At 42.6% G+C, this 21,296-nt stretch overlaps 1 protein-coding gene across 1 annotated transcript in view; it reads left to right on the forward strand.

Moving 5' to 3' along the window:
- Positions 1–8,060: 8,060 nt before the first annotated feature.
- ZPLD1 (zona pellucida like domain containing 1) overlaps positions 8,061–21,296 on the forward strand; it is a 41,606-nt gene continuing 28,370 nt past the window's right edge. Inside the window, exons 1-3 of the mRNA XM_030205112.1 lie at positions 8,061–8,166; positions 13,504–13,724; positions 15,922–16,103. Coding sequence (XP_030060972.1) covers positions 8,061–8,166; positions 13,504–13,724; positions 15,922–16,103 — 509 coding nt within the window. The remainder of the gene's footprint in view (positions 8,167–13,503; positions 13,725–15,921; positions 16,104–21,296) is intronic.

Consider the following 21,296-nt stretch of genomic DNA (forward strand, 5'->3'; position numbering starts at 1 on the left):
GCAGTGGAAAGTGAGAGGTTGAGAATGTGACAGATAAAAGGAATAAGAGCAGGTGAGATGGCATTAAGAAGGTGGGTGGGAATGGGATCAGAGGAACAGGTGGTACATTTTGAGGAAGAAAGGAGAAGTGTAGTTTCCTCTATTGTAACTTCAGGAAAGGAGGAAAAGGAATGAGGGAAAGGAGAGAGAGGGGAATGGACTAGTGGAGGGAGAGGTGGCAAGGTAGAGAATTCAAGGTTTATCTTTTGAACCTTGTCGTGAAAGAATTCAGGAAGGGTCTGAGGAGATAATGAAGGGGGAGTTGGGGGAGGGGCACCTTGAGGAGAGAGTTCAATGTGGTGAAGAGAAGTCGAGAGTTAGAGCCAAGAGAGTTGGTCAGTTGGATATAACAATCCTGTTTGGCGCGTAAAAGAGCAGATTGGAAGGAGGTCAGCATGAACTTAAAGTGTAAGAAATCAGGAAGGGCCCGAGATTTCCACCACAGGCATTCAGCGGAGCGGGTACAGGAACGTAGGTAGCAGATATTAGAAGTCAGCCAAGGTTGGGGTTTTGTACGCCTTAAAGGGCGGATCATCAAAGGTGCAAGAGTGTCTAAGGTAGAGGACAGAGTATTGTTGTAAGAAGAAACAGCCTCGTTGACAGACGTGGATGGTGCCACAGTAGAGAGGAGGTTTGAAACATGGGAGGATAGAGATGAAGGGTCAATATTGTGAAGATTCCTAGATAAATTAGATAAGATAGGACGGGACTGGGGGGGAGGAGATTTAAGTGTGAAAGTTATAAGATGGTGATCAGAAAGGGGAAGATCAGAGGCAAGGAAACTAGAGGGTGAACAGTTAGAGGAGAAGATGGGATCAAGACAGTGACCATTTTGATGAGTGAGGGAGGTGGAGCATAGTTGGAGATTAAAGGAGGATGTTAAAGCGAGTAACTTGGAAATATAAGAGTTGGAAGGATCATTAGCAGGAATATTAAAGTCACCAAGGATGAGAGAGGGGGAAGAAGGATCATGGAAGAAGGCAAGCCAGGCATCAAAGTCACTGAGAAAGGATGAAAGGGACTTATCAGGGGGACGATAAATGACCGCTATTCGAAGAGGCAGAGGAGAGAAAAAGCGGATAGGGTGGACTTCAAAAGAGGAAAAACAGTGAGATTGAGGTGGAAGAAGGGGTTGAAATCTGGAGGAGGGAGAGAGAAGTAGTCCAACACCGCCCCCGCGACCAGCAGGGTGAGGAGTATGTGAAAAAAGATAACCGCCATGGCAGAGGGCTGCGACTGAAGCAGAGTCATCAGGGCAGAGCCAGGCTTCTGTTATGGTGAGCAGATGGAGGTGACGCGAGATAAAGAGGTCCTGGATATAGGGGAGTTTGTTACAGATAGAGCGGACATTCCAAAGGGCGCAAGAGAAGGGCAGAGATGAGGAGGGGAGTAGAGGAATAGAGATGAGGTTAGAGAGGTTGCGGTGAGATCTGTAGAGTTGGGATAATAGTTGGTGAGGAAGGCCAGGATTGGGATTAATGTCACCGGCTGAGAGTAAGAGAAGGAGTTAAAGAGAGCGGACGAGAGTAGGAGAGGTGTGGCCACGAAGGCATTGAAGGCGAGAGGTGTTTAGGTGGAATGGGGAAGGCAAAATGGAGGGAAGAGAGATATGGAGATTAAAAGCCAAGAGGGAGGAAGAGGGTAGGAGAGAAGGTGAGGTGATGAAGTCAATGGGCAGTGAGTTCCTGTAGCGGAGAGAGGTAGGGGGTGAGGGAAAAGATTAGGAAGGGACAGGGCTAGGAAGAGAATGTGAATAGGGGCCATAAACGACTGAGGTACTTTAGCAACTGGGAAGAAGATTAGATGTAATGAGAAAAATGCCCCGCGTGACTAACGGCGCGCGGCACCTAGAGCGGAGACCCTGAGTGGATCGAAGTGGACCTGGGTGTCACCCCGGAGAAGGCTGTAAGGATATGCAGATGAGCTGCAAGTCCTCCACAGCACCTGAAAGGCAGCCAGTGGTAGAGCTGGGCACCTCTCAGCTGAGGAAAGGCTTACCAGGGGTTAGGCCGAAGCCAGCATTCCTCCCCCTGAGGGTCTCCTCTGAGAGAGATCCATTCACCATCAAATCTTCTCCTTTTCTCCTCTCATGCCCAGCATTGGCCTTCCTCTGGCTCAGGTCACACATATGGACCAAACATAAACCATGTACCTCTGTCCAGCAGAATTCACTATCATGACAATGAGGGCATGTGATTCCAGCAAGAATATCTTATTAGTCACAAGCCTGATGGTAGCAAACTCCCCTCCATGGTTCACAGATGTTCTCGGAGACTCTGTCTGTGTAACACATGCTACTACTACACACCTTTCCAGGAGATAACTGGAAGGCTAGTGCATGTACACATGCCCTTATGAAGTCACTAGTACAGCTATGCCATCATAGGCGCCCTGTATAAGAGGCTTGGGGAGGCTAAGCCTCCCCAGCCAAGCTGTGACCTTTCCTCGCCTTTTCCGCTGCCGCCCACCCCCCACTGAGCCCGCCCTCATCTGCCCGACCTTTCCATACCTGCCGTGGCCGTCTGGCGTTTAAACCTTTTTAAATTGCAGCGATGGGCCGGCTCACCTCCGCTCCAGCCTTTCCCTTCTCGCTCAGTGTCCCACCTTCCTCTGAGTCTAAGCGAGAAGCGAGAAGGCAGGGAAAGGCTGGAGCAGAGGTGAGCCGGCCCGTCGCTGCAGTTTAAAAAGGTTTAAACACCGTAGTTCCATTAGCATTAACATTTGAGACATTTAAAAAAGAATCTGAAAAAATTAACTCTGCTACCCACCAAGACATATTGACTCTGAAGGAAAAAACGGATTTACTTATAAAAGATAAAATGTTAATACATCGAAAGATAGAACTGTTCGAAAATTATAACAGACGTTTGAATTTGAGGTTGCTGAATTTTCCAATTTCCCCAGAAATAAATGCGAAGGATTTATTTAAAAAGTTCTTGATGGAAAATCTTCAATATTCCCCTGATTTGATTCCTCCAATCAACAAAATTTATTATTTACCTGATTTAAAAAGGGGGGAAAAATTGAAGTCTATGGGAGATTTGCAAAATCTGACTGACTTTTTAGAACAGTCAGCAACCGAAGTTTCAGCAAGGAGAACGTTGCTTGTTTCGTTGGTTTTCGAACAGGATATGAATGATATAATGAAAATGTATTTCAAAAATGCCGCGAAAACTTTTCTTGGTGATAAGATATGGATATACCCGGATGTGGTTAAGACCACACAGGATAGAAGAAAAGCTTTCTTGGCACTTAGAGAAGAGACTAGACTGCTGGGAGCGAGATTTATTTTGTCTTATACATGTAAATGTTTGGTAAATTACCTAGATAAAAAATATGTTTTTTTTGAACCGCAACAGCTAAAAACTTTTCTAGAAATGAAGAAAGTAACCAGATAGTATTTGAATATTAAGAAGATCAGGATTAATAATAAAGATGTAAGGAGTTAACCAGGCCAACTATGTTTAAGATAGTTTCTTTTTATTTAAACCACCTGTATATGCTTAACGCTCCCTCCAAAGTTTTGGTGGTCTAAGAAAGAGGATGTTTTGTGTTTTTCTTACCTCTCTTAATATAAGAGGGGAAAGTTTATTATCTTTATTTCCTATATGTATTATACTTACTCTGTTTTTCTATAACAAGATTGAATACTTGTGAAAAATTGAAATTATAAATAAAATATTTAAAAAAAAAAAACACCGTAGTTCCAGACCAATTAACTTGTCTTTACTTCATTTCCATATTATGTGCGACGTGCAAGCCGGGAGAAGTTGGCGAGAGATAGGAAAAAAAAAGCCTTGTTAATTTGCCCAAAAGAAAGAGCAGGGGAAGAGGAGACAAAAATCCTGGCGTTCCCTCAAATTCGCACAGGGGCGCTCTGCTTTGTAAGCAGGAAACCTCTTCGTTCGCTCCAGCGTGGCAAGTGCCTTTCTTAGCAGGGAAACAGAGGGAGGATGGCTCGGCGCTCCCGATGTGAAGATCCTGAAGAGCTTCATTACCAGGACACAGACTTGGATGTTACGGATCAGCGAGAAAACAGAGTAAAAGTAAAGTGGACCCCAGCAAAGGATGAATGGTTGAAAAAACTGGTGAAACAATTTGGACAAAATGAGTGGAAGCTGATAGCTAGCCTGTTCCCTAACCGTAGTGATCAGCAATGCCAGCACCATGGCTGAGGGTTTTGCACCAAAGAGGAAGATCAGAGGGACACTTAATTGTTTAAAAAATATGGCACAAAACACTGGACCCTTATTGCTAAGCACCTGAAAGGGCGGCACCATGATCAGGAAAACAAAGTCACCAGACAACAAAGGTAGAAAAGATCATTTTATTTTCATTATAGTGTTTGGAATATGTCCACTTTGAGAATTAGGTGCTCAACATTAAAAGTTTATATTTATTTATTTACTTATTTATGGCATTTTATCCTACATTGAACATGAATTAGGGTGTTTTGTGGCTCTACATGAGAATTGTGATGATATGATCCCTTGTTTCATATTGTTGACGGTCTGCATTTTCCATATGGGTGGTATATTGGTGTATTAGGTTCTGCCCAGTGTAATATTTATGGTACAGTAAGGTTCTGAGTGTGTTTTTGCACAAAGTTGTGCATAGTGTTTTGCAGTTCAGCAATTGTGGTTAGTATATGCTTTGAGCAACCACTTTATTCTTTGACATATGATACATATCTAATATCTAAATTTAATACAAGGTATTAATTGTGACTTTTATTTTTTTTTCTGTGTTATCAGACAATTATGGATTTAAGCTCCACCCCTGGCCCTGCCCCTAACCCCACCCCCTTTAGCCTCCCCAAATAGTTGGGCCACCGTCTGCCTACGTATGCCATGCAGTATTTTTCCTTTGCAGAATGATCGAATGGTCAGTCTGCTCCTGGGATGCAACCAGGACCTCGGGCAGGCCCAGAATAGAGATTTTTGGGCACAGGGAGCCTATATTTAAATATAAAAAGTGCCAAAAAGGCAGGAGAAGCATGGGGTAAAGGTAGTTTCTAGTGGCCTTGGTAGAACCGTGATCAGTGCAATTGTACAATCACCCATGCACAATTGCATAGCAAGGGGCCAAATTGAATGCTGGGAGAGCATGGGCCAGAAAAAGCTCACATTAAGCCCAGAATTGGTATTTTGGTGTGATTTTCTCGTGCATGCCCAGTAGGGTCATGTGAGACTGGCATGGAGGCCAGCTCCTTATTAAAAATATAAAAATATATTTTTTGCAGATTTTAAAATGTTTAAAGTGGACAGTAGAGGTGCTGAGAGTCTCTTGGGATGTGTTATGAGGTTGCAACATTGCAAAAATGTTGTAGAAGTCTGAAAATTACAGGAGGTGGTTAGAGATAAAAATAAAAATAATTAAATTCAAAGTTTGGAAATGTTTAGAGTTTTGAGGCTAGTACACATGAATGATTCTAGTTTAAACCAAACCCAAAACTTTTAAATAGCTTAACTTGAAATAGCGTAATGAAATGTATATGGGCTTATGAGTGTTTGTAAGCTGTGTTCTCATTGGCTGCAGTAGTGAGAAAAGGAACCTTGACAGAAAGAATCTGAGGAGAGCAATGGACACCACTGAGGAGAGCAGAGGTGCTGCTAAGGGTGTAAGAGAAACTATTAAGTCTTGAAAGTGAATGTTTTATGACAAGCAATACATTTTGGAGTGAATAATGATTGAAAGTGAAATTTAAAAGGGAATTTCCAAAGTTTTAGTTTAATTCTGAGGAAGACAATTTTCTGTGCTTAATGGTGAAGTCAGCCCTGTTCTTGAGTTTGCATGAGTCCAGAACTTGGCCTAGGGTGTGGCCCAAGACAAGATGCCGCCTGAGGCAGGCCAGAGATGCCGCCCACCAGGCCAAGTTCTGGCATCTCCCCCCTTCTTTCCTCCACCCTGTTCCCCAGGTTTACCTTCTTTCTTCATGTTCCAAAAGCCAGTGGAGGCACTGATTCCTATACGCTGCCCTGCCGCCGGCACCGGCCTCTTCTTTACTGTGGCTGCCTCTGAGGAAGAAGGAAATTACATTAGAGAGCTGGCCACAGTAAAGAGAAGAGGCGGGTGCCGGTGGCAGAGCAGCATATGGGAATTGTGCCTGCCACTGTCGGCTTTTGGAATATGAAGAAAGAAGGTAAACTCTGGAACGGGGTGGAGGAAGAAAGGGGAAGAGGCCGCTTCCAAAAGAGTGGTGTCAGGTGGCCTAATGGTCGGGCTGCCCTTGCATGAATCCAATGCATGCAAATCTTTCTCTTGTCTATTTATTACAGACATCCTGAAAACCATATTGGTTAGGCATGCCTTCAGGACAAAGCTGTATAGCTATATTGCTGTATAGAAAGTTTTTATTTATAAAGTACTGGCTCCTAGTGGTTTGGATACAAACTATCTATACAGCAGTGCTTCCCCCTCCTGGAGATTTTAATGACTAATTGCAGTCAGGCTGATATTGAGCATGTGGCAATCGGCAATCAGAGAGGTGCTGACTGCTGCAGACAGAAAATGCCTAATCCACGCACTGACAATGAATATTCAGATCTGTGGTCTCTTGGAGTTATTCAGATGTCGCTGATATTCAGACAATTGCCTGGATAATTAGGTGGATCAAGTTAGGGCAGCATTTTGCTGTACTGACTTTATCCAGGCACTTACCCAGTTAGCAGACTGAAAATTGCTGCTAACCAAGGAAGTCTCTGCACCACCCTTGCATTAATCAGTTAGTGCCACGGCAGTCAGAGCACAAATTCAGCATCACTAGTCAGTTAAGTGTACTCCTTTACTGATAAAGCTGCACAGGCTTCCTACGGAAACCTGCTGGAGCTTTAAGGTTTGTGTGAGAGTTCAGAAAATCATTTATGGCCTGGCTCCATCTTGCATGTCTGATTTAATTTGTGTACAGTCTTCTAGATATCATATTCATGATACTGTGCTCCTGCATTTTCCGAGCCCAAAAGGCTTGAAATGCAGGAGCACTTATAATGTCTCTCTTATGTATCAAGCTTCTTTTATTTATGAATGATCTTCCTTTTGAAATCAGATCATTCCTAAAGAGGAGATAACTTTGCAAAGCTTTGAAAACTCACCTTTTTAAATGATTTTTTAAAGTGGTTGTTAGACTAGGATTTCAATAAATGTATTTACAAGCCAATCTTTGTTATTCTCTGGATATTGCTGGACTTCATATTATGTAATCCGCATAAAACCTGATTGGGTATTTGTGGAATATAAGAATTCATGTAATATAATATATATAATATAAGTGCTGTTGAATATGTGCTCTGGGGCGGCCAGTGGGAGACTTTCTACCTTGTTAAACCCTTTTGAATATCTACCCCAGTATTTCTAAGATATTGTTTATACACATCCCTTTTTCTTTTTGTTATCCTTCCCCTATTAGTGCCAATAATTGGCTTTTCAACAAGAAATTATGGCCAATAATTAGATTTACTTGGCATTTACATTTGTAAATTTAGGTGCAGGATCCACGTCCCAAATATGCATGTGATTTGAAAAAGGGGACGTGGAAATGGGAGGGTCAAAGGCATAATGGGTGCGTTCCTAAAATTAATGTGCTTTGTTATATAATAAAAGGGATATGTGCCTAATGTAGACACGTACATTTATACCGTTTCAGTTGGTGCAAATGGCTGCACCTAAAGTTAGCCGCAGTTCTCGGGCATAAACACTATTCTATAAACCATGCCTAACTTTAAGCACGGCTTATAGAATAGCGCTTTTTTGGCACCATATATAGAACCTAGCCCTAAGCTACTTTAGTACGGATCTTTCTGGTACTTAACTTGGGGCACCATTTATAGAATTGCCTCTCTTACTGCACAAGAACATCACAGAGTATATGTTTGATTAGTCAGAACTCATCCTCTCCCCCCCTAATTCTTTCCTTGTCCTACAACACTGCTAACATGCACCTGATAATGATCTTATGTAATTAGAGACACTGATAACAGTGCACATTGACTGATAGAACTAGATGCCCTTTTGTAGGATTTGCCATGGACCGAGTATGCTTTCTGTTGCTGGTGACAGTAGAAGTCTTCTGTGTGACTGCACAATTCAATGGATTCAACTGTGATGCCCATCAGCACAGCAGATTTCCTGGTATGTATAAATGAAAGGTGACCCCATTTGAAAATGCAGAGATGTGCAAAGAATTTTCATACTACTAGTAATGTATAAAACTTGGATTGCCTTCTCTCAGTATGTATTGGAAAATGATACCCTTTTTGCCAAATTCACAGAAGTACGTGGGGCAACCATAGTTTTGCCACTCACCACAATAATAAATGAGGGATTCTCCTTCTTTCTATTAAATAATAATTAATTTCTATGTATACTCAAAATACACCATCTTGCTTTCTTTTCTTTCCTAATTTTCTATCAACTGTAATAAAATTTGCATGGAAAATTTAAATGTAGAATAAACATCATCACTGGTGAATTTTGGTTGGATAAAAATTAACCCATAGTAGACATGGGCATAGTAACCTTTTTAAGTTAGATTTGCTTGGATATAGCCAATTTTCCTATGAAGAAGGTCTCCTTTAAACCATCCCAGGCCCTCTGCATGGAAAAGTATATGTGCTGCTGATAATGCATATTAATTAATTATTTTTATTTATATACTGCCTTTATCTAAAGTGGGTAACAAATAAATGTACACAAGCAATAAAAACATGAATACACATAACCATAACTAAAACAACCATAGTCAATCAACAACAATCTATCTTCCAGAAAGGCCTTCACAAAATAATGATATTTATACTTTTCTTCAAGTAGAATAGAGTCAGCTCTGGGTAAGGGTACAAAAAAGCAGGCAAGGGGATTTCACCTTCAACTCTGCACTCTCTTTTCCTTACTTTAACTCATGCACTTTGTAAAGAGCATGGCTTAAACACTCCCCAATGGAACTAGCCACAATAGATTTCAAAAGTAAGGTTTGTACTCAAGTGTGGAGGCTGAAAACTGACCTCAAAATGGATACAGTTAGGGTGACTAGCTGGCTCTTTTTTTTTTTTTTTAATCAGGAAAGGCTAATCCAGTCCTGGTTTTACCCTACAGCAGTCCTGTTCTTAAAGGTATTGAGGTGCTTTTACAAAGCTGTGGTGGAAAGTGGCCTTAGTGCACCCTTACACGGGTCTTTCCTGTGCACTAAGGCCATTTCAACAGCAGCCAGAAAATGTCTGATTTTCTGTTTTCTGAATTAATGGCCATTATTAAAAATTAGTGCATGAGCCCTTACTGACACCTATTTTGTGGGCGGTAATGCTCATGTGTTCATCCCACGCTAATCAGTTACCTCTCTGTTTACTAAGCTGCGCTAGCGGCTGCTGTGCGCTAATGCTGAAACAGCCCATTCACTTTGAATGGGCTATGTCGGCATTATCATGCAGCAGCCACTACTGCAGCTTAGTAAACGGGGGGGGGGGGGGGGGGGGGGGAGGTTAGTGTGCATCAATGTAGCTGTAGTAGACATGCCCCCTGAGCCAAAAATACTATTTATTTTTTAGCACATGCATAGGGTGTGCACATTGCAAAATTCTCAGGATGCCTCAGTACATCCCCCAGTAAGCCCTTTTCAGCTGTGGTAAGCATGCATTAGTGTTTACCATAGCTTAGTTAAAGGACCCCATTGTAAATACAAGTTTATGAATAGTCTATACCAGTGTTTCCCAACCCAGTCTTTGGGGCGCAGCCAGACAGTCAGGTTTTCAGGATATTACAGTACATTACATTATACAAGACTTATATCCTGCAAATACCAAAATTTGATTCACCGCGGGTTATATATAATAAGAGGAACATTAGTGAACCATTAGCTTACAACTAACACAATTGTTAAAAAAAAGAAACAAAAGAGGAAAAGCATAACATATCTAAGAACTGTATTCATTGAGCCCGAGATAAAACATATTTTCTTTTCTTTCTTTTTTTTAAAATATTTTTTTTATTGAGTTTTTCAAAAATACAGCAAACAAAAGAAAAACAAAAAAAACAACTTATGCAATACAAGACAATGTTATACATTAAGCTGAGATCAAACATTAGGCAATACAGTTAGACAGCTGATAAAAGAAAGAGGTCGAAAGTTTTCCATTTCTGAGAACCATAATTAGACCTAGGGATATCATTCACTGACAGTTGCTCATATTTCTTGTACAATAAGACCCAATTCCACCAAAGAATGACATTGACTGGAGAGTTATCTTTCCAATGCGATATTATTAATTTCAACGCAATAGAGACCAAGATGTCAAAAAGCAGTTTATCGCTCTCTGTAAATATAAATGGGGTGCAAATTGACTTCCAGATTACATACTTTGGTAGAAAAGAATCCTGAAACCCAAAAATCCTTTGCAACTTATCCCAAATATCTGCCAAAGAAATGCATGCAGTTAACCAGAGCATGCACTTAACCGTTGTGACCCAAAGAAGCTTGACATCTGATAAACATATGTACAGTACTGTTTATTATTATACATATAGTATACAGACTCTGTTAACTGACATTAGGCTTACTTGAAGTAATCAGTTATAGTCCGCTGTACACTATTGGATCTGTGAGTTCCATAGACCACGTCTGCCAGACGGTAAAAACTGTCATAGCACTGACATCCAGTGTTGAGACTCTCCAGCGCTCTTGCAAAAGTGACAGGAGGAGGTTGTTGAATTTCATCAGCATGTGCCTCGCTGCTCATTTCATCATCTGTTTCATCATCAGCCGTTGTTGCCTGCGTGTAGGTGCATATCTCGACATCAGTGCTGTCGTCAGTTGTTTGTAGATCGTAATCAACAGCTACGTAGCGATGAAACTCCTCTTCAGTAACACCGGCTGGGATGTCAATAACCTGTTCATCTGACGCGTTTGCAACAGCTGCATCTGTTTGGTCCCTCTCCACATCCTTAACAAAGCTTGCCCACTTATAGCAGTACACAATGGTTGCCTGTGTAACATGATTCCAGGCTTCTTTCTGCATATGTAGGGAATCCAACAGTGATAGATTATGAGCCAGTTCAACAGCACATTTATCCTTGCCAGTCTGGTCATCCATAACTCTTATCAGACGACGTAGTACAAGAGCCTGATAATGTTGTTTGAAATTGGCTATTATGCCCTGATCCACAGGTTGGATCAGAGCAGGGGCATAGACAGACCTCGCCGGGAGCGGGGTCCACAGCCCGAGGTGGGGGGGGGGCACTGTTTAGCTGCCCCCCCCAGCCACCACCGCCGCCGTCACCACGATCCCCTTGAAACCCCCTTCCCACCACCAACCCTCCCCTGCCGTCGCCGCCCGCCCTGCAGCCGCATTGGACCCCCTGCCGACGATCCCCTTGAACCCTCCTCCCGCCACCAACCCTCCCCCGCCGTCGCCGCCCGCCCCGCCGCCACAGCTGATACCTTGTTTGCTGGCAGGGCATTTTGGGGGCCCAGGGGGGCCCTCGGGGTTCTTTCACCCCTCCCTGTGTGTGTCTAGGTTCCAGTTCAGCCGTGAGGCCCGCACGAGTGGCTCTACACGCCTGGGTTCCGGTTCGGCCGCGAGGCCCGCCTGTATGCCTATTTCTCTTTCTTCCTGAGGTACTGCGGGGGAGGGTAGCTTAGGGGTATTGGGTAGCTGGGGTGTGTGGTGGTGGGTCGGTCTCCCCTTGGCCTGGGTCGGCGCTCTGCCAGCCTCGGCCAGGGCCCATGGGCTCACGACCAACCCACCGGATTACACTCGTTCAAGATGGTAGGAAGAACTGAAACAACCCAATTTTCAGCACCAAAGTAATCAGTGTCTTGTTTCTCACCATACTGTTTCTTGAATTTTATGTTGTTCCTCTCCTTCCATCTTTCCAGCCATCCAACAGTGGCTTTGAATTCAGTTAGTCCAAGACTTTCAGCTAGCTGGTTAGCTTTCTTCATAAGCAGTGGACCACTGACAGGAAACTGTCTGCTCCTGACGCGAGAAAACCACCGAAGAAGAGCATCTTCTACCTCCTCAGCTTTTCCCGCCCGTTTTTGTTTCCATTGTGGATTTGTATTGTTTTGCCAGTCTTCCAGAAGCTGGTCTTTCTGCTTCAAGACACGTGAAATTTGACTGGGATTGACACCATATTCTTTAGCAATAGATGCTTGACTTTGTTTGTTTTCTCATTTTTTAAGAACTTCTATTCGTTCAGCCAGTGTTAAAGTCTTACAGTTGGCGACGATGACGACAACAACGACGACGACCCCAGTGTAAACTCTAACAACATTCTTTCGCTTATTTTGCCTGTGGCTGTTAAAGGGGCGGTAAATTTGAAATCTCGTTGGTTGTCACGCGCCAATTGGCTTCCATATTCCATGCGCGCGCTTATGCGGAGTCTTTCCTGCAGAGGAGCGGTCTTGAACCATGCATATAAGTGAATCTTGCACATATCATTGGGGTGCTAAACCAAAGTTTGTTCCCATAGAAATTGATGGTGCCAAAAATGGGACCGAAGTATGGCATGCAGTTAAACAGAGCATGCACTTATCCGACATGCATTTAAATGGAGTGCACTGTATATATATATATATATATATATATATATATATATATATATATATATATATATATATATGTTGCCTGCATGCTGTTCTGTAAATATCTGCTTAACTTGCACAGTACTTGTACAGGGCATATTTGCAAGGAGGGTGTACACATGGGTGGTGCATGGGCAGGGCTCAAACTTACCCACACAACTTATAGACTGCTGTAAGTTATGAATGTATCTGCAGCAATTAGGTGGTAATATACCCAGTTAGACTAGCATTATATAAAAAAAGCAGGTGCCTATGCAGTAACATAGCCTGATTTTTTTTTTTTGCAGGGGGTGCATCTCCCCATGCCCCCCTGTGCCATCCCCCACCTCTTCTCTGCTGTAGTCTTCACCAGGGGCAGCGCCACTCATAGGCTACCAGGTCTTCCTCCCTGAACCGCTCCTCCCCCTTCTGACCCAAGTTCCTGTTTTTTGAATGGCAGGATGTTTCAAGGAGGAAGTCCCGGTGCAGGCCACAGGCAGCCTATAAGTGCCACTGTCGCTGCCTGGGTGAAGACTGCAACAGTGAGGATTTTAAGGTGGAGGTGGGGGCAGGGTCTGACAGGGGGTGCATAGGTAATTGACGCACCTAGTTTAAATACGCCACTGTGCCTATGTTCTTTTATAGAATAGGCTACTACCAGGCACCCTCTAGGCATCTAATTATTGGCACCCTCTTACAGAATTGCATTAATATTGCTCACTGCCAGCCATCCCATAAGCTTTGCCTCTAATATGACTAATCAACCTTGGTGTGGGACACCAATTGCAATGATGAATTCTCAATAAACTGAAGAGGACAGATGTGACAGCATCCCTAAGACATGCAGAGATTGCATTGCCAGACTCATTTCAATTTTACCTCCATTTGTCCTGACCTCTTTTGTTTTTCAGATGAAAAAGATATTAGTGTTTACTGTGGGGTGCAGACGATTACCATGAAGATCAACTTCTGCACAGTTCTTTTCTCTGGTTACTCTGAGAATGACTTGTCATTGAACGGGAAGCATGGGGATGCTCACTGCAAGGGCTTTATCAATAATAATACCTACCCTGCAGTGGTGATATTCACCATCAATCTCAGCACGTTGGAAGCTTGCGAAAACAGTTTAGAGGTAAGATACAGTAAGATACTGCCTGGCATTAACCGGTGGATATAGCTGTGCAAGCCTGGGGTCGATGACATTGCCAATGCCATGTGGACCAATTTTTTCCCCATGGCATGTGAGGCCATTTTATATTTGTGAAACATACATGATTCAGGATCCCTATTAGTAAATTAGATGCAATTAAATCTAATGTAGAACAACAGATATCTTTATGTTTAATAAATGTTTACTTCACTTGGACCCCAATTTACTAAAGTTTGGTAAAGATAAGTCGGCCGATATTCAAAGCAATTTAAGTGCGCTTACCACCGCCTAACCCCTGATTTTCAGCGGCACTCAAGTGGGTAGTGCTGCTGAATATCGCCTCTGACCAGGCCCAGAAAGAGTGGGCAGGTCAGGGGTAGTACAAGGCTCTGCATTAGGGAGGAGCCATGGGTTATGCAGGTGCCGGCAATATTCAGTGCTGGGATGCACATAGCTATACTGGTTAATGTAGGACAGCTCAAAAACTGTTCTAAATTAACCTAGGACCTGCATAACTTTTGCTTTTTAATTCCCCCTGTGAAGCCCCCTGAAGCTGCTATCTGACTTCTCTCCCCCTCCCCCAGCCTACTACCATTTGAAGCCCCCAACCTCCACAACCATACCCCCAACCCCCAACTCCTCTCGAGGTCTAGGTAGGCTCCCCAAGCCTACCTGTATCCCTAGTAGTCCAGTAAGGATTGATGGGGCAGAAGCCAAGCCCCCTCAGTCCTGCCCCTCACAGCAGTTTGTGCTACTTCATGTAGTACAGCAAGCTGCCGTGAGAGGTCGAGGTAGTCATTTTCCATGTGCAGCCACAAGGGGCAGGACCAAGGGGGCTTCACTCCTTCCCCCAATGACCCCATTAGGATCAACAGGGAGACAGGTAGGCTCGGGGAGGCCTACCTAGACCTGGGGGAGGTTTGGGGAGGAGGGCTCGTTCAGGGGGAGGGGAGGTGCTCTGATGCTCGTGGGCTGGGGGTAGGCGGAGGGGGCAGTTTCAGAGGCTGGAAAGGGGATCAGGAGAGCTTTTAAGGACAAAAATAGTTATGTGAGTCCTGGCCAATATTCAGCCAGAGACTGACTGAATATTGGCTGGGACCCGCATAGGCTTCTGCAGCCATCCCCATCTAATTTAGCCTCCAATATTCAGTGCTGATGCCTAGACATAGCCTGGCACTGAATACTGGGGGCTAATCTAGTTGGCGACCGTAATGACTGCCGTAGGCTGAATATTGGGTGGGGGGAGGTGTTTGCATTTACTGCATAGTAATTGCCAAAAGTAAGGTGTGGTAACTGCATAACTTTTGTGCTAACTGTTGGGGGCATTCCCAACATTTTTGGGAAGGTTGGCCTGCAGTTAATACAGAGAAAAAGTCACTATGCTACATTTATTGCACAGCAGATGCAGATGTTATTTGATCTTTATATACTATGTTTGCACCCAAGGCGGTTTACAAATGTAAAATAAAAGCAAGGTAGAAAGCACCAGAATAGTTTAGAATAAAAGAATATAGGGAAACAGAGCTAAGAAAAGAGGTATAGGAAAAGGAGAAAACAACCATGACAGCTGACAACAGAAACAAACTCTGAAACGTTATGCTGAGGCTCGAAAAACCACCACAAACCATCACTGCCAAAAACTAATCTAAAAAGATGTGTCTTAATGGTGGCTCAAAACCACATATAAGAGGCTTGACACTGCAAGAAGGGAATTACAAAGCGGAGGCCCTAGAAAATAAAAAATTAGTATTCTTTTTAGACTCAAGATACAATACAGATAGCTTCATTTCTTTGAGGAGGTGTGAATGGCGCTTCATTATTTGTCACATTAACAGTTAATGCATGGTAAGGTCCTCCACATTAACTATAAGGCACAATCACCATCTATTCTACATTCAAAAATGGCATTTCCCTCATTAGTTATTTAATGTGGGAATTAGTGCACGCTAGTAATTAACGAACCTGCACTAACTCTTAGTACGTGATAATTCCCCCATTAAACAGTTAACATGGCTTGGCAAATAGGCTACTTGATGTTCTAAGTTGCAGTTTGAGCTGAAGTACAAACAAAACAATCATTAAGCCTCTTTGCATGACTTATGTCAGGACTGCTCCAGTTCTGCAATCATCGAGCATACGTAATTCCACTGTAGCCCAAATTTTCATGTTGTTTTAACAGGTGTCTTCAGTTCAAGGTATGAATGCATATGGCAATATATCAATGGTGCAGATAGGGAACATTTCTGGATACATAAATACTCCAGATCCACCAACAATCATCAGCTATTTGCCTGGACTTCTGTATAAGTTTAGTTGCACTTATCCTCTGGAGTACCTGGTGAATAACACCCAACTTGCCTCGTAAGTCTACCATGTGCATGTTTGCAAGTCTCTAGAATAAACACAATTGCAGTTTAGCTTTTGCATTAAAATAAGGGAGGAGAGTGAGAGATAGTATGTTGTTACTCACTGACCAATGAAAAGTATTTGCTCATAATTTATTGCTTATCATGGGATGACTTCAAGACTCTGAATGCATATGAAGTTGTTCAGTTGGTTCTTAGCCACCAAGTAGCTGTGTCATTATAATTCAATCTCAAATGAGCTTGGGGCTACACTTGCTAAAGCGATGTAAGGTTCCTTGGCTATATTGAAAAGTCCCTGTGGGTGGAAGTTCTTGGCTTTTACATCTTGTGCTTGTTATTTCTAAAATGTCATTTCTAATTAAATGTAAGAAAATCAACACAGAAAGCTTGAAATCACAGTACCATATTGACATCAGGACAATACACAGTGCACCAACATAAGGACCTTAGTGATATTACATCATCTATAGTTACATATCTGCTAGAAAAAGATAAATTAGGAGCATAGGAACCATAGCAACATAGTGTGCAGTGTTTCCGATTATACAATTTCAGCTAATTAAACTGGATAGATTTCCTGATTTTACTTTGTTTGCCTTGTATATTAAGACTTGCTGGAGAGAAAGTCTCTTGATTAAAACCAGAGTTAGGCATTACCAGTAGACAGTGTGATGTCACATGTAAAAAAAGGAAATAAAAATTAAAAGTGCTGTGTACTTTTCAGAAGCTAACAAAGCTGGTAAACTGCTTGCATCCTACCTTAAAGGCAAGAAAACCAAACAGCATATATCTACTGTCCAGTCATCCACAGGGTCCCCTTTGACCTCCTCTTCTTCAATCCTTGAAGCTTTTGTATCATTTTACAAGCCACTCTATTCTTCAGAGGTTACTGCTGAAGACTCTGAGATCTCCAATTTTCTCTCATCATTGCACTTACCTCACCTCTCGGAGCAATATCAACCAGCTTAATCAACCCATTTCTCATGATGAGATTGTCTCTGCAATCAAGAAGCTACCTCTAGCCAAAGTACCAGGATCAGATGGCCTGCCAGCGGAGTTCTACAAGTCCTTCTCATCTTTTTTATCAGTCCATCTAAAGTCCTATTTCCAAGCCTTACTTGAGTCATCCTCCTCAGCCCATTTCCTGGACGCTAACATAGTAGTGCTCATTCATACACAGAGACCAGGCTGGTTTTGTTAAGTCTAGATATGGTGCTGATAATACCAGGTTATTGTGTCATGTCATCCACTTTGCTCGGTCAAAGAGCTACCCTGTATTGTCTGTTTTAGATGCCGAAAAAGCCTTTGACCGGGTAGAGTGGAAATATCTGTTTAGAGTTCTGGAGAAGTTTGGTTTTCCTGAATCCTTCACCCATATGCTGCAACTATTACATTCATCTCCTTCCACGCAAATTGTGGCCAATGGAGAGTTTTCTAATTCATTTGCTTTGTATAGAGGCACCAGGCAAGGTTGCCCCATTTCTCCATTGCTATTCAATCTGGCCCTTGAACCTCTTTTAGTGGCCATTCATAAGTCTAGAGACATATTTGGTGTCTCTTTAGGCAAAGAGGAATTCAAACTCTCAGCATATGCGGATGACATCTTGTTATGCCTCACTAGCCCACAATCATCTATGAAAGCCTTCATTAACTTAATTTCCCAATTCTCAGAAATTTCAGGCTATAAAATTAACTGGGACAAAACAGTTGATGCTTCTGAATGATGCCTGTGTTCCCTTTTCAATTCAAGGCTTCACTGTTAAATGGCTAATTTCTTCCATTAAGTATCTTGGTGTTTTCTTTGATAGAGATCACTTAGCCACTATCAAAATTAATTCTGACAAACTATTTGCAAACATTGAGGCTTCTTTATCAGCATGGTCCCCGCTAAATCTTACCTGGTGGGGTAGACTGGATACTATCAAAATGATGATAGTGCCCAAGATCACATATGCTTTGAGTATGATTCCTATTCTCTTCCCCTGCTCTTTCTACAGACGAATGGAAAAAGCTGCTCTCAAATTTTCTATGGAGCCATAAGGTACCCAGAGTCTCTTTAAGTAAGGTAAAGTTGCCTAAGCAGCAGGGCGGAGTCAGATTCCCTGACCTCCTACTGTATCACAAGGCTTTCATCATGTGTCAGGGCTTGGAGTGGGTTGCTCCTCTTAATGTTGCTTCCCTGCCCAGGTGGCTAGTATTTCAACAATCCATTATTAATCCACTGCTGCACTCCTACCTAGTTGGCATGCGCCTTCCAAAAAATATTGTCTCCAATCCGATCATCAATGTTACCCATAAATTACTGCTTTCTTTTGATAAATCTCTGAGCACTCCTTGATCCGTCACGACCTTAACTCCTATATGGAACAACTCTAAATTTAGAATTGATAAAAAGCAAGTTTCTTGGTCTCATTGGCAGCGTATAGGAATATGGGCCCTTAACGATTTAATTGATTTAAGAAACCAAACGTGGAAAACTTTCTCGGATATGAAAGCTGATTTTTTTCACTACCAGATTCTCAATTATATCAGTGGCTACAGGTTAGCTCTATGTTGAAGAAAAGTAAATTACAATTTCAGCATAGGCCTCAAATCCCAGAGTTAATTGACATTAATCTGCGGCTCCAGCACACAGGCCATGTTGCCTCCCACATTTACAAGTTAATGCTAAGTAAATTCCCTTTCAAGTGCACAGGTTTATGTAAATGTTGGGAGGAAGACATTCAGCAATCCATCTCAGATAATCTATGGGAGCAGATATGAGGTTCCTTATTTAAATGTTCCAGATCTTCATCAACGTTGCAATCTTTGTATTTTTTTATGCATAGATCTTTGTGGACGCCCCTCTAGCTGCATATAATTGACTCTTCTACTTCCAACTTGTGCTGGTCCTGTCTGTCTCAGCAACGCAATCTTAAGCACCTTGTATTTGATTGTATATGTATTCAAAAATACTGGAAAGAAATATGGTCATTGCTAGTAGATATTTTCCATCTTCCTGGCTCAATAACTTATAAACATGTGATACTTAAAGGCCAATGCTTCAAAGGTATTCTGAAATCTAATGAATGTTTCATTATCAATACCATGCTCTCCTTGGCTTTGAAAGTAGTTTTTTTTCGCATTGGAAGACCTTATATTGAGTTACCTATCAGGAATGGTGGAATCTATTATTTCAAACTTATAGGTATGAAGTATATCTTGCTAAAAAATCACTTTGTTTTGCCTCACATGAGGAAAAGTGGCTTCCACTTATGTCTTATTTTAAGAATGTCTAGTGTAAATTGCTACGTTTTATCTCCTGATGTACCTTGTGTATCCTCTGACATTTGCATGAAGCATGTCTTATTGCATATCCTCCTTTCTCCTCCCTCTTCTCTTGATTCTCAAATTATTTTGTATAATGAATCTTGTTGCATAAGTTTTATCTCCTGTTATGTCTTTGCATTGAAAATCAATAAAAAAAATAATGCTCTAACTACTCAAAATGATTATTCATTAGTGACTAGATTGTAAGCTCTTTGAGCAGGGACTGTCTTCTGTGTATGGTGTACAGTGCTGCGTATGCCTTGTAGCGCTATAGAAATGATAAGTAGATAGATAATAGATAGACTGTCATTATGACCCTGATTTACTCAACACCTATTATTATAATTGGCAACTGTGATTCAATAAAACCCTACCCATGAGTGATTATTCAGATTTGAGGTGGGGGTTAGGACTACAGTTATTTGGACCACCTCTGCTACTGTTTTATGAGATCCATAGCATGTACCAAAGTTTATCTATCACCTATACAACTTACAGTTACATAAAAACTGAGTTATATATTTAGGCTTTAAACTCCATTCAATGAATAAATTAATTTATTAAACTTGTATATTAGTATCTTTTAAGGCAGTGTTTCCCAAGTTGGGCCTGGAGTACCCCCTTCTCAGTCAGGTTTTCAGGGTATCTACAATGAATATGCATGAGATTTGCATACAATACAGGTAGTATATGCATATCAATCTCATGCATATTCTTTGTGGATATCCTGAAAACATAACTTGCAAGGGAATAATAATCCATTACCAACTTGTGAAACATTGTTTCAAGACAAGTACACATTTGATGTCACAGTCAGTGTTTTTTTAAAAAATACTAACTGTCACCGGCTAAATTAACCACTAATATTCAGTGCAGGCCATGTCTGGGCACTGGCACTGAATATTGGTGGCTAAATTTGGGTGGGCTGGGTGCTGGAGTTTATGCGGGCCTGGCCAATTTTAAGCCAGAGTCTGCATAAGAGAGTTGCGCAGGCCCTGGCTGAATATCAGGCCGGGACCCACATACATTTTTATAAACAAATTTGAGCACCCCATCTCCTCCCACCCCTTGCTTCCCTCCCTCCTCCCCCAGAAAGCAATCCTCTCTCCCCCCCAGAATGCCTTCCCCACCTGAACCCCTCAGCCATCCATGTAGGCCACCTGGACCTACCTCTATTCCTGGTGGTCCAGTGGGGGTTGTTGGGGGCAGGAGTGCAGTCCGCTTGCTCCTGCCCCTCACAATTACCTGCCTCCAAGGCAGGAGTGAGGGGGCTGTACCTCTGCCCCCAATGACCCACAATGGACCACTAGGGATAGAGGTAGACCTAGTGGGGCCCTTACCTGGATGACTGGGGGGATGGGGTGGTGGCCTTCTAAGGGGGGACAGGGGCTGTTCCTTGGCCATGGGCTGGGGAGGGGGCTTTGTAGGGTGAAAGGTGGCTTGGGGGTTCAACATAAAAAAAAAGTTATGTCGGTGCCAGCCCAATATTCAGTGCTGGCACTCGCATCGCTCAGCAGCCTAATGTAAGACAGCTTTTGAGCCTTTTAAAAATTTTAGACGAAAATGGACGTGCGGCAAAATGAAAATTGCCGCACATCCATTTTGGGTCTGAGACCTTACTGCCAGCCATTGACCTAGCGGTAAAGACTCACGTGGTAACCGGGCGGTAATGACCTACACACATCAAATGTCACTTGGCGCACATCTGACACGCGCATTTTTCGGATGCACGTATCAGATGCACGACAAAAATGAAATTACTGCAACAGCCACATGGTAACTGGGCGGTAACTCCATTTTGTCACGCGTTGGGCACACATAGATGCTTATGCAGCTTAGTAAATGGGCCCCTTAGTGACACTATCTACTTAAGTGTCAC

Source organism: Microcaecilia unicolor, chromosome 5 (genome assembly GCF_901765095.1).
Source record: "Microcaecilia unicolor chromosome 5, aMicUni1.1, whole genome shotgun sequence".
In the NCBI taxonomy this organism is placed as follows: domain Eukaryota; kingdom Metazoa; phylum Chordata; class Amphibia; order Gymnophiona; family Siphonopidae; genus Microcaecilia; species Microcaecilia unicolor.